At 42.7% G+C, this 20295-nt stretch overlaps 1 protein-coding gene across 1 annotated transcript in view; it reads left to right on the top strand.

The window, feature by feature from the left end:
- The first annotated feature begins 4421 nt into the window (after positions 1-4421).
- The window catches only part of RNF138 (ring finger protein 138), a 46153-nt gene continuing 30279 nt past the window's right edge, over positions 4422-20295 (top strand). Inside the window, exons 1-2 of the mRNA XM_067699389.1 lie at positions 4422-4676; positions 5150-5333. Coding sequence (XP_067555490.1) covers position 4676; positions 5150-5333 — 185 coding nt within the window. The 5' untranslated portion in view covers positions 4422-4675. The remainder of the gene's footprint in view (positions 4677-5149; positions 5334-20295) is intronic.

The raw sequence follows: 20295 nt of genomic DNA, 5'->3' as shown, positions 1-20295 counted from the left end.
AAGGACCTCCGTTCTTCAATCTTTCAGCTCCGACATCTTCAGTCCTTTGGCTTATCCTCTGGCTTGTTCTTTTCATGGTTTCATGATGGTTGCAGAGTTTCAGGCAGCGTAGATAGACAGAAAAACATCCAGAAGTAGCATGGAATTGTTTATTCCTATTTGTTTTTTGATCAGCAAAGGAAAGCACTTGCTGAAGCCCCTCAGAAGAATTCCTGTCACACCTCCTTGATCATAATTGAGTCACAGGCCCAGGCTTAAATGTGTAAGAAGAAATAACCCATCCAGATTGGCTCATCTCAATCATGGGTTTCCCCCTTGAGCTGAGAATAAGGGTTACCTCCTAAAAGATAGAGCTGGGAGAAAAATAGAAGCTACCTAAACAAAAATCATGATTTGTTAGAGCGGGGGATGGAAGTAGGATTTATGAATGCTTGTTGGGAATTCCCTGGTGGTCCAGTGGTTGGGACTCTGTGCTTTCACTGCTGAGGGTGTGGGTTCAATCCCTGGTTGGGGAACTAAGATCCTGCAAGCTGTGCAGTGCGGGCAAAAAAAAATGCTTGTTGATAGGAACATGGTGCCTATTATGGTTTCCCTTTCACATTTTTATTCACTTGAACTCCTTCTTACTTAGCCTTAGGCATCCCTCTGCCTGTGTATGTGTGTGTGCGCACGCACGTGCTGGTGTGAAGAGGGGAAAAGAAGAAATTAGTATTAATTTAACAGGAATGTAAAGAACTTTGCTTTTTTTTTTTGGAAAAAAGAACATTTCCAAAACAAGCTTAAACAATTAAATTATATGCCTTCAGTGAATAGGTTATTTATGTACATGATCAGGAGTAATATTGAAAATATTTGGACTTCCCTGGTGGCACAGTGGTTAAGAATCTGCCTGCCAGTGCAGGGGACACAGGTTTGAGCCCTGGTCCAGGAAGATCTCACATGCCGCAGAGCAACTAAGCCTGTGCGCCACAACTACTGAGCCCACTAGCCACAACTATTGAGCCTGCACTCTAGAGCCTACGAGCCACAACTACTGAAGTCCGTGTACCACAACTACTAAATCCTGTGTGTCTAGAGCCTGTGCTCCACAAGAGAAGCCACTGCAGTGAGAAGGCCCCGTTCGCCGCAACTAGAGAAAGCCCGTGCACAGCAACAAAGACAGCCAAAATCAAAGTAAAGACAACCAAAAATAAATAAATAAATAAAATTTAAAAAAAAAATTAAAGAAAAAGAAAATATTTAACAACTGGAACCAGATGGGCACTGGCCATTCAGAACAGACTATTGACCAATCAGGGGCCAGGCTGAAAAGGACTAGAAGAGCTGCACCTGCACGGCTGCCAAGCAGCTGAAGGTCAGCACCGCACATGGTACTAATTTAAAAAGACACAGAAGGGTAGACAGTGAAAGATAAGCCTCTCTTCTATTCCATCTCCCAGCTTCCCCGTTCACTTCTTCAAAGGCAGTCACTTTTACCAGTAAAACTTTGAAGGTTTTATACCAAGACAAATCCAGGCTTTGTAAAGAAAGTAATTAATTTTCTAAATTCACTTATCTCCCCCTTTAGTATGTTAATTACCTGGCTTAGTAGACTTGACTGAAGAGTTTTACATATGGGAGCAGCACCCAATCAACCCAATCAGCCATAAACAGCAAAGGGAAAGGTCCATTCTTTCCAGTCCAAGGGATTGTGAAATAAAATCCATATTTTATGGCAAAACAAAAATGTAAACATAAACAATTCTTCTCTGACCTTTGGCTTCCTCTCTCCCACCACTGTGCATCATGTATCTGCATTATGCATCGACCAAACCTCCCCCATCAGCAGGAATACCTGTTGAACCATAAAGAGTGATGTTCTCCTTAGCATCAACAAGACAACTCCTTAAAAGATAACGTTACTCCTTGAGCTTGTAAGGGGTCACGTGACCCACCACGATGACATGACACTTAGATCTGGATTATGTAAACTGTCAATAATGTCATTTGATGTACTGTCCTCTGTCTCAAAAAACTTATAAAACTGTGCCTTGACTTCTAATAGGCAGAACAGTTCTCAGAGCTTTTTGAGATACTCTTCCCAGGTCATAATGCTCAAATTTGGCTCGAATAAAATTTTCCATTTCTTTCTTAGATCGACTGATTAATTTTCATCAACAGGATTATGGTTGGAACAAAAAGTTGAAGAAAGGTGTGTTAGGTTGAGAGGAGAGATGAGCGCTGGGGACAAGGCCTTGAACCGGGCAAGACAGGCCAGAGTAGCCCTCACCATCAGGTACCAGCAGCACAATGCCCAGGACTCATTGCATTTTAGAGAGCAGCCAAAATTATCTTCTCTGCAGAAAAGTCCAGCAAGAATTCAAAGGTGACCTGCAGGTCCAAGATTCCCCAGTCGTGTCTCAAACTCATGTCAGCTACCCTTCGTCCTTCCTCTTATTCCAGATGCCATTTTGAGTGGAGCCAACTGAGGGAAATGGACTATTAACAGATTGAGTGTTTTAACCTAAACTTAAAGGAAATGTTTAAATTATTTCAACAGACTAAGTTTATAAAGCTGGTCTAACATTTAGGGTTTTCCCCCTATGCCCCCAAACTGAGGAGGTTTTATTTACACAGCTGAACATAATTGGAGTAAATCTGTGATGCTGCCATAAAAATATCAAGTAGTTTTTTGTATGAAATGCTGCCAAGACAGAAGATTGTGTCTTTTGGCATTTATGGTTTATTTTTCTAAGCTTAACTCTCAGTGGGTTACTACATTTTCCTTATACCCACATTTTTTATGTATTTCCACATATGGTCAACTATATGCTTACATGTATGTCAACTGCTTATTTGAGTCTCAGAGTATATGAGAAGTAATACAAACATGTTTGGATTAGGGCATGAGTAAGGCTGCCATTAGAGAAAGAATGAAGCAAGTAAAATTATAAGTCACAAAATTAATGTTCTGGTTAAGGATTCTTAATGAGTAAAGGGAAACATTCTAGTAAGCAGAAAATACCACTTCCTAAAGTGGTCAAAATAAGTAAAATATGATTGGGAATATATTATTGAAAATGTGAAATTTGGAATCAAAGAATCATTTTGTAAGAGAATTTGAAAAGCACCTGGACTACTGCGATTAAGTACCCGCCCTCACATCAAGCACTCTTCCTCCTCCCAAGAAATCTGAAGCTAAAATTAGCCTTCTTGCTCTACCTTGTTATGGATGAAAGGAAGAAAAAAAAATACAAAATGTACTTTGGTGGTGGAGGGAATTCGCTGTTCATTGGACAAATAATTCAGTGAGTATTACTCTAGGAACTGTCATTTAAAGATGAACATTAAGACCCATTTCCTCCATGAGGTTTTCTCTAAGTCCATACAAATCCAATCGTTCTTCTTCCTAGCCTCATTATAGTCACTGTTAATGAAAAATTTAATACTTTGGCAAATACCATTTTTTGTCTTTTCATTTTGATAGATATCCAAGAGTATAAATGAATTGAGAGCAAAGTTCATGACACCTGCATAACATCTAACACAGTGCCAAGGACACCGTAGACAATAAATGACAGAATTGAATTAACTAGGCCTTTCAATGGCTTCTATTTATGATTCATTTTGTTCATAGCGGAAAGCTTTAACAAAGCATGGTAATGAAACCTTTTTCTTTTCTGAAGCAAATTGAGGATGCTTTATAATGTTCTAGATTTCTTTAGCTCCATTCATGTGGTTGTGACCTCACCTTACAGATCTATCAATTGTGTGGATATATCTCGGAATTAAGGGCCCATTAAAAAAAAAAAAAGAAAAAGAAACATTTGGGACTTCCCTGGCAGTCCAGTGATTAAGACTCCGCACTTCCACTGCAGGGGGCACAGGTTCAATCCCTGGTCCGGAACTAAGATTCCCACATGCACCATGGCCAAAACCAAACCAAAACAAACAAACAAAAAAGCATTTAAATTATTGAATAACGGTGAAATGCCTAGGTTCACGCTTCCACCTCATTCTTCTTCAAAGCTGTCAACAAAACAAAGGTGTTGGTGAAAAACCGCATCTGCGACTGTAACTTGTCACTCACACTGTGTTAAGGTCTAAAGCTGAAACCCTCTCAAGGGGGCTTTAATTTTTCCTCTCCGAAGGATTAAAATCCCATAACGGATTATTACATAACACACCTTGACATGAATCAAACATTCTGACAAGGGCAACAATAAGGATCAAATATTTACTATCATGTAATGCTATTTTTTGAGGAAAAATTCCTGAAAACCCCAATGTATCTGATAGGAGTGGCTCGAAAGGGGATCCCTGCTGTAGGGAAGCTGGGGGTACAGTGAACACCCAGCTGTTAACGTGAAAAGCTGCTGCATACGTCACAGGCCGTTTGCCACGGAGGCCGCCCTCCACCCCCTCATCGGCCCCGCGCTCGCCGCCTCATGTTCGGTGACCAGCGGGGCTGGCTGCAGGCAGCGCGATGCCACGAGAGAGCAGCTGAAGGGGGCGGTGGGATCCACGTGCACCATGAGCCTCGATCCCGGCCCTGTTTAAGGTCGGTGAGCCCAGCACACTCCGCCGGCCACTCCGTTCCAGGCCTCGGCGGCGAAGACGGCAGCGGCTGGACAAGAAGCCCGAGGACGTCTCCCGGCTTCTCTACCAACACTAGCCCGTGAAGCTGGCTCACCTAAGTGAGCGTCTACGCAAGTGGAGTGTAGGGTCGGGGCGGGGAGCCGCGGAAAACCGTAGGTTGCGGCCGAAAGCCGGCTGCGCGGGTGGGGGGCTCGAGGAGGGGGTGGGGAAAAGGAGCCGAAAGGCCGGGGAAAATGACGCCGGCGGCGCAGAAGAGGGCTGAGTCGCGTCTGCTTTGCGGAGCCAGGTAAGGGAGTGGCCTCGGGCGGGGTCGCTCTTTCGGCCGCTGCCTCCCGCCCAGCGCCGCCTCCCCGTCCTGCCCCGGCAAGAGCAGCAGCCCGGGGATTTACCCTCGCCCGGCGCGTGCGGCCGTAACGTCTCGGCTTTCTGTCCCGCCCCGCCCCGTCCCGTCCCGCCCCGCCCCACCCGGCCCGGCCCGGCTCCGCCGGGCCCCGCCCCTCCAGGGCCCCGCCTCCTTCCTGGCGCGAGCCGCTTCCTGACGCGATTCCCCGCCCCCTCCTGGTTCACGCAGTGAGTCGGGCCCCGGGCAGACGCCGCCACCTGGGCCGCTGCCGCCGCCATAACCTCGATCCCCCATCTCCCGACATGGCCGAGGAGCTCTCCGCGGCCACGTCCTACACCGAAGATGATTTCTACTGCCCCGTCTGTCAGGAGGTGCTCAAAACGCCCGTACGGACCGCGGCTTGTCAGCACGTGTGAGTAGACGCCCCCTCCCCCGCGCGGAGCCGGATGGTCGTTTAGGCCCCTCACCCCGCCCCGGACCCTGGGCTGCGGCCTGGCGGGAGCCGAGCCCGCCACGGCCTCCCCGGGCGCCGCTCGGCGCCGAGGGCCCGTTTGCGGCCGGTCGGAGGCCAGGCCGCCCTCCCCCTTAACTCCCGGCCGGCTCCCTGCGCCTGGCCCCTCAGCCGGAGCTCCCGGGCCCCGGAGCTGCCTCGTTGCCGCGCCCCCGGGGCAGTGCCCGGGGCAGTGCCAAGGCCTGTCCCCGTGGCGTCCTCGGGCCCCGAGGCCCCTGTCTTCTCCTGCAGGCCCGGGAGGAATTGCAGGGAACGTGGAGCCTTTTTGTTTCCTAGCAACCTGAGTGAAGGCTGGGGTGTCGAGTGTCAGAACCGGCCGGAGGTGCCCGCACGGCCCGCTCGCCCGGCTCCCCGACCCGCCCCGCTTTCAGGTCTCCCTTTTCCTTTCAGAACCTTGGCCCATCCTTTCCAGATCGAGGAGCTGTCTTCTAACTTAACCTTTCAGACCCGCTTCACAGACCACCTTTGAAAGTGTTTCGATGCGTTCAAAATTCAGTGCAGGTTGGAATGACCTAGAATGGGTTTGCTTCCCTCATATGTTAGAACTGACAGGATTTCCGGGTATTGAAGTGATAGTTTCCCTTTGTTTTACTCTTCTGCTTATTACTTGATTACTACAAGGGTGGAGATGAGAAAGATAGACCGCTGTTGTGAGGAATGAACTGAAATTAAGGCAGTAATCCTACGGGTGATGGAGAACACAGAGGGATTCGGTGAGGTGGCCTGATGCTGTTAGGAAGAACTTTGATAATTAATATAGACTCGTAGGGTGTCCATAAGGGTTAGAAGGAGCCCTTCTGGTAAAGGTGTATAGCATTTCTGACACACCTAGCTGCTGATCAGAGTCCCTGGGGAGCTTTTTAAGTAAACATGCCAATTCCCAGGCTCCATTACAAACTTGTAAAGAATTTCTGGCAGGTGAGGCTTGGAAATCTCTATTTGAAAAAGTACATCCAGGCTTGAAAGTTCTGTGTGCTTACAAATAGCTGAAAAGAGTCGAACAAGTTTCTAAATCGATTTCTCCTTCGACCTTTTTTTGGGGGGGGGGGTTCTATAATTTTGTAAAGAATGGATTGTTGAATTTGGGGTTCGTTTTTTTTTTTTTGCGGTACGCGGGCCTCTCACTTTCGTGGCCTCTCCCGTTGCTTTTTTTGCGGTACGCTGGCCTCTCACGGTTGTGGCCTCTCCCGTTGCGGAGCACAGGCTCCGGACGCGCAGGCTCAGCGGCCATGGCTCACGGGCCCAGCCGCTCCGCGGCATGTAGGATCTTCCCGGAGCGGGGCACGAACCCGTGTCCCCTTCATTGGCAGGCGGACTCTCATCCACTGTGCCATCAGGGAAGCCCGAATTTGGGGCTCTTAATCACAAACTTCCTTACAGTTGTTTCTTGAGACCCACTCTTTTCACTCCGATCCCCAGTCTTCCCTGCACTGTTGTCTACCTTATTCCTAATGATAGTGGTTGTGTGAGCCCAAGAGTATGTGACTTTTCACCATAGAAGTTATGCCAGTTATATTTTTGCCGCTTACGGGAGATGAATGACAATCTTATTCCTTTATCATTTGGTGCAACAAATGCAGATTGTTAGAAAAATATCTTGAGATGTTTAGGGAGCAGTGTATACTTTTAGTCTTTAATCTGTTAGTGTTTATTATAACTTGATGCCTTTTCTGTGCTTGGGCTGGCAGTGGGTGGAAGAAAGGGAGGGAAGGGAGGGCACAGTGAGGCAGTAGGTCTTTTCTGGACAGAATCATTTCAATTACCTGTTAGGTGATTGACCTCATAGAACTCATTGTAATCTCTAGTTTCCCTCAAAATTCCATGCAGTTTGCTCTAGTTCACTTCCCTTGTGAGACATTTTATTAAATCAAACTGTAGTTTTGGCTTGACGTCAATCAAGGCTGTGGAAAAGAGAGTGAAGATGATTGTTGAGGACTTTTATTAAATCACCTCCCTGGGCTGGGATGTGAAAAGAAAATATGGAGTAGGTTTTGTTAAGAGAACTGGACACTTACTACTCACCCTCCTCCATCCCCTCCTTTACCAGCATCGTCCCCTCTCAAATGAACACACAGTTGGTCTAAGGTTCTGGCTAAACAGTTAATTAAGGTGGAGGGAGAAAAAGTTTTCTTTGGAAAGGGTGGTAATGGTGGAACAGGGTATTGATTGGGAGGAGTTTGGTGGGGAAATAGAATTCTGTTTTAAATAACCTAGTTTAGAATGTCATTTGCTTTTCCCTTTTCACAGAGGACAAACCTGTGCCTTTAAACAAATTTATATTTAGCTACAAAATTAATTTTTTGTTCATGAATAGTGAGAGATGAGGTGATAAGAGCTTTCAGCCCCTGTGCCATTTCAACTGCAGTGAAGGATTTGCCCATTCTAGTAAAAGGAGCAAGTTCATTATCACTAGAATAACTTTACCAAAATATAAATTCTCATTTAATCCTCATTCATTCCTTCAAACAGCAATTGTCGGATGCCTTCTGTGTGTCAGTTACAGGGAATACAAAGTGCTCTTTCTCTGGGACTTCCCTGGCTGTCCAGTGGTTAAGACTCCGTACTGGTTCGATCCCTGGTCGGGGAACTAAGGTCACACATGTCGTGAGGCCAAAACAAAACAAAGTGCTCTTTCTCTGGAGAATGTTAATAGTCTAATGGAGAAGACCTATACATGAATGTGATTGGTATGGAAGAAATTGAGGAGGAGAATTTATGTGAGCCTTGAGAGCAGGTATCTAAATTAGCCTATGAGTTTAGGAGAGATTTCCTGGATGAAGTTATACTTTAGGTCAGAATTGGCATTCAGGGATTGTTGGGGAATACCCTGATTAGGTTTACAGCATATGCAGAGGTGAGGAGGGGTTAAGATACAAACTGTATCCCGATTACAAAGTTTGGCCAAAAGATTGAGTGTGGTAGAGATGGAGCTTAGCGACATTGACAGGAATTTACTGTGTAAGCCAATTTGAACTTTTTCCTGAAAGCCATAGAGACCTACTGAATAATTTTGGCAGGGGAGCAGCATGATCACATTTAAATTTTAGAATGCTTACTAATTACTAGCCTTGTCTAGCTTGGTACTGGTGAGACTAGTGAAGAGGTCATTCATTGCTCTGTCAGAGAGAAACGATTAGAACCTGAACCAAGGTAATGATAGAGGGAATGGAGAGAAGAGATTCCTGACATTTTAAGGAGATTGTGTAAGATTTGATGATTGTATGTCCAGTAGTTAAGTGTATGTACGTAGATCTGGAATACATGGAACTAAAGCTGTGAGTATGGATGTAGCCCCTGGAGGAGGAGTATAAATTGAAAGATAACAGAGATCTAGATAGAACAAAGTGCTGGAGAATATATATTTAAATGTAGAGTGGAGAAAAGAACAGCCTGAGAAGGAATGGACAAGAATAGGAAGAAAACCAAGATAGAGTGTGACGGGAAACCGAGAAGAATTTTAAGGAAAGGTAGTCAGCAGTGTCAGATGCCTTAGAGTGGTCAGATGTTTTGAAAAACATGTAAAGATGAATTAAGAATATGAAAGTTGAGCAGGTATGTTTCAGAAGGTACAGACTGGCATAGTGGTAAGGTATTTATCTCTTGTTTTTTTTCCCTTTGTAATCTTCAAAGACTCTTTGAACCAAACCTCCCTTCTCTATTTTGAATGGTTAAAGAAATAACTCTGTACAGTTAGAAGTAAGCTCTATCACAATGAAAATTACATATAATAACAAGTTGATGCCTTGCCAGATTGTTAAAAATGGAAATCTAATCTGTTTGCTTCGGGGCCTATTTTATTTTTATTTTGTTTTTTGGCCATGCCAGGTAGTGTTCGGGATCTTAGTTCCCCAACCAGGGATGGAACCTGTGTTCCCTGCACTGGGAGCGCAGGGTCTTAACCACTGGACCACCAGGGAAGTCCCAGGAAGCATCTTTTAAAATGAGCTAATATAAATCAGCCTCCACTTCTCATTAAGCACAGATTTGTATGATTCTTTATTGACCTGCTTTGGATTATCCAGTCCCTGAATTTTCACTTAATATTTCTTACAATTTGAACACCTTTATTGGTATCCTGTTTGGACAGTCATGCTCTAAATACATATTTTCAAAATATCTTCTTTACTACGTACTTGTTATAAATCTGAAAGCCAGGCTTATATGGTTTCTTGCTGATATAATAATTGCTGCTCTAGGCCATCTTTTTTTAAAAATAAATTTATTTATTTATTTTTGGCTGTGTTGGGTCTTCGTTGCTGTGCACGGGCTTTCTCTAGTTGTGGTGAGTGGGGGCTACTCTTCCTTGCGGTGCGCGGGCTTCTCATTGCGATGGCTTTTCTTGTTGTGAAGCACAGACTCTAGGCATGCGGGCTTCAGTCGTTGTGGCACACAGGCTCAGTAGTTGTGGCTCGTGGGCTCTAGAGTGCAGGCTCAGTAGTTGTGGCTCATGGGCTTAGTTGCTCCGAGGCATGTGGGATCTTCCTGGACCAGGGCTCGAACCCATGTCCCCTGCATTGGCAGGCGGATTCTTAACCTCTGCGCCACTAGGGAAATCGCTCTTTGTACTTCTTATCACAGTTCATAATCATAATATTTTTGGGATCAGACGATTTGACTGATGCCATTCTCACCAGTTAGACTGGAAGCTCTTTTTAACAAGTTTTAAAAATATTTATCTATTTATTTTTGGCTGCATCGGGTCTTAGCTGCAGCACATGGGATCTTTCGTTGCAGCACACGGGCTCTACATTGCGACACGCGGGCTTCTCTCTAGTTGTGGCACGGGCTTAGTAGTTGCAGCGCACAGGCTTAGTTGCCCTGCGGCATATGGGATCTTAGTTCCCCGATCAGGGAGATCGAACCCACATCCCCTGCATTGGAAGGCACACTCCTACTAGACTGTAAGCTCTTAAAAGGCAGCAACCCAGGTCTGCTTGTACTTACCTGAGCCTACTGTATGTATTTGGTATTGAATAAATGTATGAATGGTGGGTTTGTGTTGGGAGACCACAGCTTACTAGCTGTATCACTTGGTCAAGTCATTTAACTCCTTTCAGCCTGTTTTCTTCTCCATAAAACAGGGGTAGAAACAACCTGTTTCACAGGGTTGTTGCAAGGGCCAAATGAGATAATGTTTGTGAATGATAATATATGTATTTTATAGTTTTCAAAACCCATAAAAATATAAAATTATGTTTAGTTTAATAACTATAGCATCTAACACAAAAAGCTAGATTATTATTGTAAACAGAAAGGAGGCTGTTTCAAGTTTTTTGGTCCAGATATTTATTATCGAAGGTATTATTGTGAATGGAGAATATTGTAATTCACAGCTTTAAAGGTACAAAAGGAAATAATATGATTGTCTCTCACAATCACTGTTACCTTATCTATTCTTCCAGAGAACAGCATACTGTATGTATTCTTTTGTACCTTGCTATTTTCATGTTACTGTATTGGAGGTCATTCTATATCAGTACGTAAAGGGCCTTCTTACTCTTTTTTTTTTGGTGGGGGGGAGATTGTAGAGTTTTCATTCATTCAGTAAGCCAACACTGAGTGTCCATTATGTGCCAACAATACTAATGTAGATTCTAGGGTTCAACAAGCCAGACAAAAATTCCTGACCCCATGGAACATATTTAGTGTTCTAGTGTTCCATTGTTTTTTTTTTTTTTTTTTTTTTTTTTTTTGCGGTACGCGGGTCTCTCACTGTTGTGGCCTCTCCCGTTGCGGAGCACAGGCTCCGGACGCGCAGGCTCAGCGGCCATGGCTCACAGGCCCAGCCACTCCACGGCATGTGGGATCCCCCCGGACCCGGGGCACGAACCTTTGTCCCCTGCATCGGCAGGCGGACTCTCAACCACTGCGCCACCAGGGAAGCCCCATGTTTGATTATTTTTTTAATTATTAAATTATTTATTTATTTATCCAATCTCTTATCTATGGACACTTAGGTTGTTTCCAATCTTTTGCTGTTACAAATAATGGCACATTGATTAAACTTGTATGAATACCATTTCACATGTGAGAGTTTTTCCTATAAGATAAATTTTCTCAAGTGGAATTGCTGGGTCAGAGGGTAAATACAAGGGAATTTGTCAGCTGTGTCACACAAGGATGACTATAGCTCTGTTGAAGTGTTTTGTACATGGAAGGTGCTTATGGTTTTGATTTGAGGACTGGATTATATCTTGGGTTAAGTAAAATTTTGGATTAGATTTAGGTAAATTAGCATTCATTGCTTTAACAAATATTAATGAATTCCTACTAGGTGCCCAGCTCTGTGTTATACCTACAGTGGTATACGGTTAGATATGATCCCTGCCTTCAGAACCGGCATTGGTGAGACACATTTTAATTCAAATAAACACTCAGATACGTGTGCAGTTACAAACTCATAGGTTTAAAGAGAGAGTATAAGAAGGGGACCAGATCTAGGTGGGTTGGTGGGTGGATGGGTACGTAGTAAAGACCTTTCTTGAGGAAGTGAAATTGTTGCTGAGATTTGTGATGTGTAGGTGTTAATTTGTGGAGGACTGTGTTTGTGTATAGAGTATTTTGGGGTGAGGGAACATTCTGGGCAAAGACCCTGAGGTAGAAGGAATGTGCAGGGCCTTGTTTTCAATGAAGTAGCATCTTGCCTTCAGTCTCATATAGGTTTATTTATTTTGAAAGTCTTAGTTTCCTTGTTTGTAAAATAAAGGAACTTTTAAAACATTTATTTATTCTTAAGAATTCAAGATTATGTAAAGTTTCTGGAACCCTGCCTAAGTGCTCAATAAATAGTTACTGCTGTTTGTATAGATGTCATGTTGCTTTCCACAAAATTGGGCTAATTTACACAGTGCCATTAAGACTATTAAAGTATATCTGTATTCCATCATCTTTGCCAGCATTTTTTTAAATTTCTCAAGCTTTTTATTTTCTAGTCTTTCTCATTCCCTTAATATAGTTACGTCTCCTCTAACAGCATACATGGCTATCTTTTAAAACAGGAGAAAAAAGAGGCAGAGAGCCAACTCATGTTAACCAACCTTACCCTTAGCTGAGTTAAAAAATGCACAAACCAAACACAGGTCAAAGGAAGCCAGTCTCTTCCCCATGACAGCTCAGAATAAGCCAAATAAACCCCAAGGAAACGGCTACATGGGAAAGCCTTCCCATCATCACAGGGACAGGACAGAAAGTGCATGTGACACAATATCAGGAGAGCTGAGAAATCTCTGGATCTTGCCTGAAAAGGAAAGCAGCTAACAAGATGGTTTTGGAGAGGAGGTGGAAAACAGCGCAATGGGACACAGAAAGGGCCTTGGGTTTGTAGCCTAGAAACCCCTCTGCAGGGACCTCTGCTGGTCTCCTTTGCACCCCAGATGGGCAGCCTCCTGGGAGCGTCCACCCATCTGGTCACAGCCCACGTCCACCAGTTACTGCAGCATTTGTTGGTTTACTTCTGCGGCGGCTGAAGGGCCCAATTCATTAGCAAAGGGCAGCAAGGAGTATCTGATTTCTCTCAGGGCTTTCTGGTAAGGCCCGAACTTCGTGTCTGTCCTCGTCTGCTGCTGCTGCTGCCGCTGCTGCCTGGCCCCCCAGGGCCTTGGCGTCCAGCGGGACGTCACTGCTCGGCCCTGCTGGCGGCCCCGGGGCGGGGGTCTTGGGCGGCTGCTTCAAGCCCCTCACAGATCTCCTGCAGCCGCTGCGGGCTGTTCCCAGAGTAGGTCATGGCGGGAAAAGTCTTCGGCCGCATGGTTAGTCCAGTTTCCTTTGACCATAAATACAATCTTGTTAAAGTGTTTTATTAGCTAAAAAGAAAAAAAAAAACCCTGTCAGTAGTATCAGTTCGTTGTAAACACACTTTCACAACAATTCCGTTTTTTTTTTAGAAAGCTTTTTTTTAAAAAAATAAATTTATTTTATTTTATTTATTTATTTTGGCTGCGTTGGGTCTTCGTTGCTGGGCACGGGCTCGCTGCTGTGCACGGGCTTTCTCTAGTTGCGGAGAGAGGGGGCTACTCTTCATTGCGGTGGCAACAATTTCGTTTTGAAAATGTTCTTTCCTTCCATTTTTGTAGTTCCTGCAGAGAACTGAACATTTTCCAGAGACTTCATTTTGAAGATCATCTCTACCTCTCGCCTTCTACGCTGCCGTCCGCGGCCGCTTGGCCCTCGGCTCCGGGGCCTCGCGGGGGACGCCGGGGTGGCCGGCGGGCGGGGACCCGGGGCACGGGGCGGATGGGCGGGCGGCCCCATCTTCCAGTGCTTGCGCCGTGGCCCAGCGCGCAGCCCGAGCAGGATATTCGCTATGTTGAGCAATTTTTTTTAAGCAATATTTTGTTAGTTTAATGCAGTTCATAATGGTGTCTAGAAGTCGCTTTAAAATTTTCTTTAGTTGCTAGCAACATATGGCTATGTGCATTTTTCCATATTAAATTTTTATATACTAATTTATAATTTTACTGTTCAGAGTGTGTAGGTACATTTGTGATCATTTCTGTGACTATGATTTAATAATAATCTATTGTAATTTATTACTTATTTTACATTATTTTCCTGTCAGTTGCTTTGTTTTTGGTATATTATTACATTTTCTTATACATTCAGATTTGAGATACTTGATTCTCTTTATCTAAAGTTATAATGCTATTCCATTTTTTCTGTTTCTTGAGTCTTTAAAAAAAGTCCATTTTTGGACTTACCTGGAATCTACTAAGATATATGATGTATGCTTTTGAATCTTTATTAATTTGCCTGTCGTATTTAGTTGACCTCAGTATTTCTTAGAGGGCATTCCTTTTCCATTCTTTTAAAAATCTTTTTAGTATATTTGAATTCTTAAAATAATATGATTCTTTGGGATTCTTCACTTTCATTAATTACTTTTACTATTTTTAGCACAGAATAATATGACTTGTTAAAATGTTTTTGGATATAGTAGTATATATACACAAACTTGCCACAAGTACCTGCATGCACACAATGCTGTAAGTCCCATCAGGGTAGGGATTTTCATCACTTTTGTCCCCTGATATGTCCCTAGTTCTGTTATGTAGTAAGTATTTAATATGTATTTATTAAGTGAATATGCATTATAATATACGGATAAGTTAAACTGTTTATTTTGAGACCACTGTAGATTCACATGTAGTTGTAAAATAATACAGAAATTGTGTACCCTGGCCCAATTTCCCCTAATGGTAATGTTTTGTAAATAAAACCGGGATATCTTCCTTCTTAATAGAGTAAAGATAAAGAAAGTTTCCATCACCACAAAGATCCTTCACATGGCTCATTTATAGCCACACCCACTTTCCTCTTGATCCCACCCTGTGCCTCCTTAACCCTTGGCAAGCACTAATGTTCATATGTTCTCTATTTTTTTTTTTAATTTTAATTTTATTTACTTTTTATTTTTTATTTTTGGCTGCGTTGGGTCTTTGCTGCAACACATAGGATCTTCGTTGCGGCACGCAGGATCGCTCATTGAGGCGTGTGGGTTTTCTCTCTCTACTTGTGGGGTGTGGACTTTGTAGTTTGCGGCATGAGGGCTCTCTAGTTGAGGTGCGTGGGCTCAGTAGTTGTGTTGCATGGGCTTAGTTGCCCCACAACAAGTGGGATCTTAGTTCCCCGACCAGGGATCAAACCTGTGTCCCCTGCATTGGAAGGCGGATTTGTTACCACTGGACCACCGAGGAAGTCCCATGTTATCTATTTCCATAATTTTGACATTTCAAGAATCTTAAATATTGCACAATTCTATAAATAACAGTAAAAAACCCACTGAAATGTACACTTTAAATGGGTGAATGGGGTATGGTATGTGACTTAAATCTCAATAGAGCTGTTAGCAAAAAAAGAATGTTAAGTAATGTTATATAAACGGCATCAAACAATATGTAACTTTTTGGAATTTCTTTTTTCACTCAGCATAATTCTCTGGAGATTCAGGTTGTTGTGTGTTTTCATTAGTTCCTTTTATTGGTGAATATGCATCCATACATGGTATGGATGTACCACATTTTGGTTAAACATTCATTCACTGAAGGAGATCTGGAATAGCCAGTTTTTGACTATTACAAATAGAGCTGCTATAAATATTCATGTACAGGTTTTTGTGTGAACGTAAGCCTTCATTCCTCTAGGATAAATGCCCAAGAATGCAATGAATGCAATTAGTGGGTCATATGGTGGTTGCATGGTTTGTCTTTTAAGAAAATGCCAAGCTATTTTCCACAGTATCTATACCATTTTATATTCCCACCAGCAGTGTATGAGTGATCCAGTTTCTTTGCATCCTCGCCAGTGTTTCATGTTGTCATTGTTTTATTTTTTATTATTTTTTTTATAAATTTATTTTTGGCTGCGTTGGGTTTTCATTGCTGTGCGTGGGCTTTCTCTAGTTGCGGCGAGCGGGGGCTACTGTTCGTTGGGGCGCATGGGGTTCTCATTGCGGTGGCTTCTCTTGTTGCGGAGCATGGGCTCTAGGCGCATGGGCTTCAGTAATTGTGACGTGTGGGCTCAGTAGTTGTGGCTCACGGGCTCTAGAGCACAGGCTCAGTAGCTGTGGCACTAGTTGCTCCACAGCATATGGGATCTTCCCAGACCAGGGCTCGAACCCATGTCCCCTGCATTGGCAGGCAGATTCTTAACCACCGCGCCACCAGGGAAGTCCCTGTCATTGTTTTAAATTTTAAGCCATTTCAATCTGTGTAGTGATACCTCATGATTTTAATTTGTATTTTACTAATGGCTAATGATGTTGAACATCTTTTCATGGGCATGTTTACTACCGGTATATCTTAGGTTAAAATCATGTCTCTTCAGTGTCTTTTGCCTATGTTTTAATTGGATCATTTGCTTTCTAACTTTTGAGCTTTGAGACTTCTTTTATTTTATTTTATTTTTTTTGCGGTATGCGGGCCTCTCACTGTTGTGGCCTCTCCCATTGCGGAGCACAGGCTCCGGACGCGCAGGCTCAGCGGCCATGGCTCACCGGCCCAGCTGCTCCGCGGCATGTGGGATCCTCCCGGACCAGGGCACGAACCTGTGTCCCCTGCATCGGCAGGTGGACTCTCAACCACTGCGCCACCAGGGAAGCCCTGAGACTTCTTTATGTATTCTAGATACTACTCCTTTGTTAGGTATATGATTTACAAATATTTTTTTCCGGGTCTTTGTTTTGTTTTGTTTTGTTGCGTTGCGGTATGCGGGCCTCTCACTGTTCTGGCCTCTCCCGTTGCGGAGCACAGGCTCTGGACGTGCAGGCCCAGCCGCTCCGCGGCATGTGGGATCTTCCCGGACCGGGGCACGAACCCGTGTCCCCTGCATCGGCAGGCGGACTCCCAACCACTTCGCCACCAGGGAAGCCCTTTTTTCCAGTCTTTGGATTGTCTTTTTATCTACTTAACAATCTTTTTTGCCCAGCAAACATTTAAAAATTTTTATGAAGTCCACTTTGTCAGTTTTTCCTTTTATGGAATGTGTTTTTAACATTAAGTCTAAGAACTCTGTGTAGCTCTGTATTGTGAATATTTTCTATTTTTTTCTCAAAGTTTTATAGTTTAATGCTTCACATTTAACTCTGCATATTGGTTTCCTAGGGCCACTGTAACAAACTACCACAAACTTGGTGGCTTAAAACAACATAAATTAATCTTTTCACAGTTCTAGAGGCTAGAAGTTTGAAATCAATTTCAGTGGACCAAAATCAAGGTGTTGGCAGGGCCTCGAGGAGCTGGGGGCACATCACTCCAGTCTTTGCCTCCATCTCAATATGGCTTCTCCTGTGTGTTTTTGTCAGATCTCCCTTTGCCTCTCTTATAAAGACACTTGTGGTGACATTTAGGACCCACCTGGATAATTCCAGCTAATTTCCTCATCCCCAAATCTTTAACAATAATCAGATCTGTTACAATATGAGGTGATATTAACTTGTTCTGGGAATTAGGAAGTGAATGTATCTTTGGATGGCCATTACCCAGTTTACTATAGTCTATTATCTGTTTTGAGTTAATTTTTTTTTTTTTTTTTTTTTTTTTTACGGTACGTGGGCCTCTCACTGCTGTGGCCTCTCCCGTTGCGGAGCACAAGCTCCGGACGCGCAGGCTCAGCGGCCATGGCTCACGGGCCTAGCTGCTCCGCGGCATGTGGGATCTTCCTGGACCGGGGCACGAACCTGTGTCCCCTGCATTGGCAGGCGGACTCTCATCCACTGTGCCACCAGGGAAGCCCCCTCTGCCTTTTTTTTTTTAAACAGAAATGGTAGCATAGTATACATATAGATTGTATTCATATTTGCTTAAAGTATTTCCCTTAGGGAATATAAAACATAAATAAAGCTAAAATATTTTTTAACAATTATTGTAATGAGTAGTGTGTATTTTTTTCAGGCTAAGTTAAAACTTTTAAACGTGAATGCGTCTGTAACCTATATAGAGTATTCTTTTGGATGTGTACATTTGAGTGTTGTGCCCCAACCCTGTTTTTCCCATGAGCTCTGTGGTTTTTATTGGATGATTTTGCATAGTGCAGTGACTTCTAGGAATGTGTGTGACACTTTACAGCAGAACTGAGTCTTTCAGAGAGCTTTTCTGAGTCTTTATATTTCTATGTCAGCTAAAAGAAAGCTGGTATAGAAATATTAATATCAGACCATTTAATTCAGATAGCATTACAAAAAAGAGAGTCATTTCATGTGGATAAAAGGAATAATCATGAACTTTTTTGCAGCTACCAACATAACTTTAGATGAAAACTGACAGAATTGTTGGGAGGAATTGACAGACCCACAGTTTTTTGCCCTTTCAGGAGGAACTGATTTTCACTGAAAATCACATAATGAAGAACACCTTTAAAATAGGAAGAGAATTTGGATGTTGAAAGCACATGATCATTTCAATAGATGCTAAAAGCATTTAATAGAGTTCAGCCTTTCATTGTAAAATGTCATAGCAAATTAGGAATAGGATGGAACTTACTTTTATTCTAATTAAGGGTAGCTTCCCTAAAATCTATAGTAAATGTACTGAATAGTAGACCCTATGTGCTTTTCTAGTCAAGAACTAGACAAGGGTATTTATATCCTCCCTACCATTTAACATTGTATTTCAGGCTTTAGGCAATTCAGTGAGAAAAGAAGAAATAAGGTATACAAAGATGGAAAAAGAGATAAAATTGTCATAATTTGTAGATGATAAAACTACATCTAAAACCTAAGAGAAACGACTAACAAATGATTAGAACTACTAAGAATGTACAGAGAGGTTTCTGGATATAAGAACAACAGACAAAAGTCGGTAACATTTTTTTATACCAACAGTAATCAGATAAAAAATTAATAGAAAGAATCCTATTTATAATGCAACAAAAACTATAAATAGTTTATAAATAATTAGACTATTATAATCTAGTAAAAATGTCAAGACTTCTGTAGGGAAAGTTGAAAAACTACTGAAAAGCATAAGAAATCTGAATAGGTGGAGAGACATGACATGTAACCATGCAATAAAATTAAGATGCCAGTTCTCCCTCAGATGATTCTAAAAAAGCTAATGCAATTCCAATAAAGTCTCAACATCATTGTTTTGGTAGAACTTGAAAAACTGATTAAAAAGTCATAATGATGTGTTAATGACCATGAATAACTGAGAAAATTTGGAAAAAGTAGAACATAGAGATAGAACCAACCCTGCTAGATACCGTGGCGTAGTATTATGAAGTTATAGTAATTAAAATGGTATGGTATTAATTCAGCAGTAGATAAATGATCAGTAGGACATATACTAGAGAGCCCAGTAATAATTCCATACATGTATTAGAACTCTGATAGATATGACATGGCAAATCGGGGAAAAGATGGCTTATTCAGTAGAATGGTATTTGGATAATGGCTTTGCATATGAAATCTCTATTGTTTACTGTACATAGAGGTATTTTTAGGTGAATTAAAAACTTAAATGTGATGAGCAAAACTTAAACTTCGTAGAAGGCAATGTAGGGAAATATCCCTGATCTTGAGAAGAGGAAGGCTTAAGACTATGAGCACAAACCGTAATTTTAGGAAAAGGTGATGAATTTAGACTATATTAAAAATTAAAAATTTTCCATATCAAAAGACCACAAACAAGGTTAGAGACAAGTGATAACAGACTCAACAGTGATAACATTCTGTTGTTATACAAGATTATATCAGAACGGATTGGTTTATATGTATTTTTTTCCCCTGCACATTGATGTTTTGAGCCATTAGCAAATGGTTACATTAGCTGAAGAGAAGTACACTAAAACTCAGTTGAATATAGCAAGCCACAGAATTGTACACTACTGTACGAAACACACAACCTACATTTTTTTCTTGGTTCGGTTTGGCCATGAGATCTCTCTGGAATTTATCAGCTTTAATCACTCCTTTCTAACCCCTCACCTCTTTTTTTTAAGCTTTAGAGTAAAATGTTTATTAAGAACGTAAATGTCTTTTAAAACGTGTTAGTATTTTTATTAGGGTTGTTTGCGTTTTTTTTTGTTTTTTTTTTTTGTTTTTTTGTGATACGCGGGCCTCTTACTGTCGTGGCCTCTCCCGCTGTGGACCACAGGCTCAGGACGCGCAGGCTCAGCGGCTATCACGGGCCTAGCTGCTCTGTGGCATGTGGGATCTTCCCGGACTGGGGCACGAACCCGTGTCCCCTGCATCAGCAGGCGTACTCTCAACCACTGCACCACCAGGGAAGCCCTGTTTGGGTTTTTGTTAGTTCTCTGATGACAGTGTTCTCCGGGCAGTTAGTCTACCCCAACCATTTTTTCCCCACAAGCCCTGTAAGTTTTAGTGTGCAGTTTTGCAGAATGTGTCGTTTCTCGGTATTGTATTTAT

This window comes from Pseudorca crassidens, chromosome 12 (genome assembly GCF_039906515.1).
Source record: "Pseudorca crassidens isolate mPseCra1 chromosome 12, mPseCra1.hap1, whole genome shotgun sequence".
Classification (NCBI taxonomy): Eukaryota; Metazoa; Chordata; class Mammalia; order Artiodactyla; family Delphinidae; genus Pseudorca; species Pseudorca crassidens.
The sequence above is the reverse complement of the archived record's forward strand: the minus strand, read 5'-3'. Positions and strand labels throughout refer to the sequence as shown.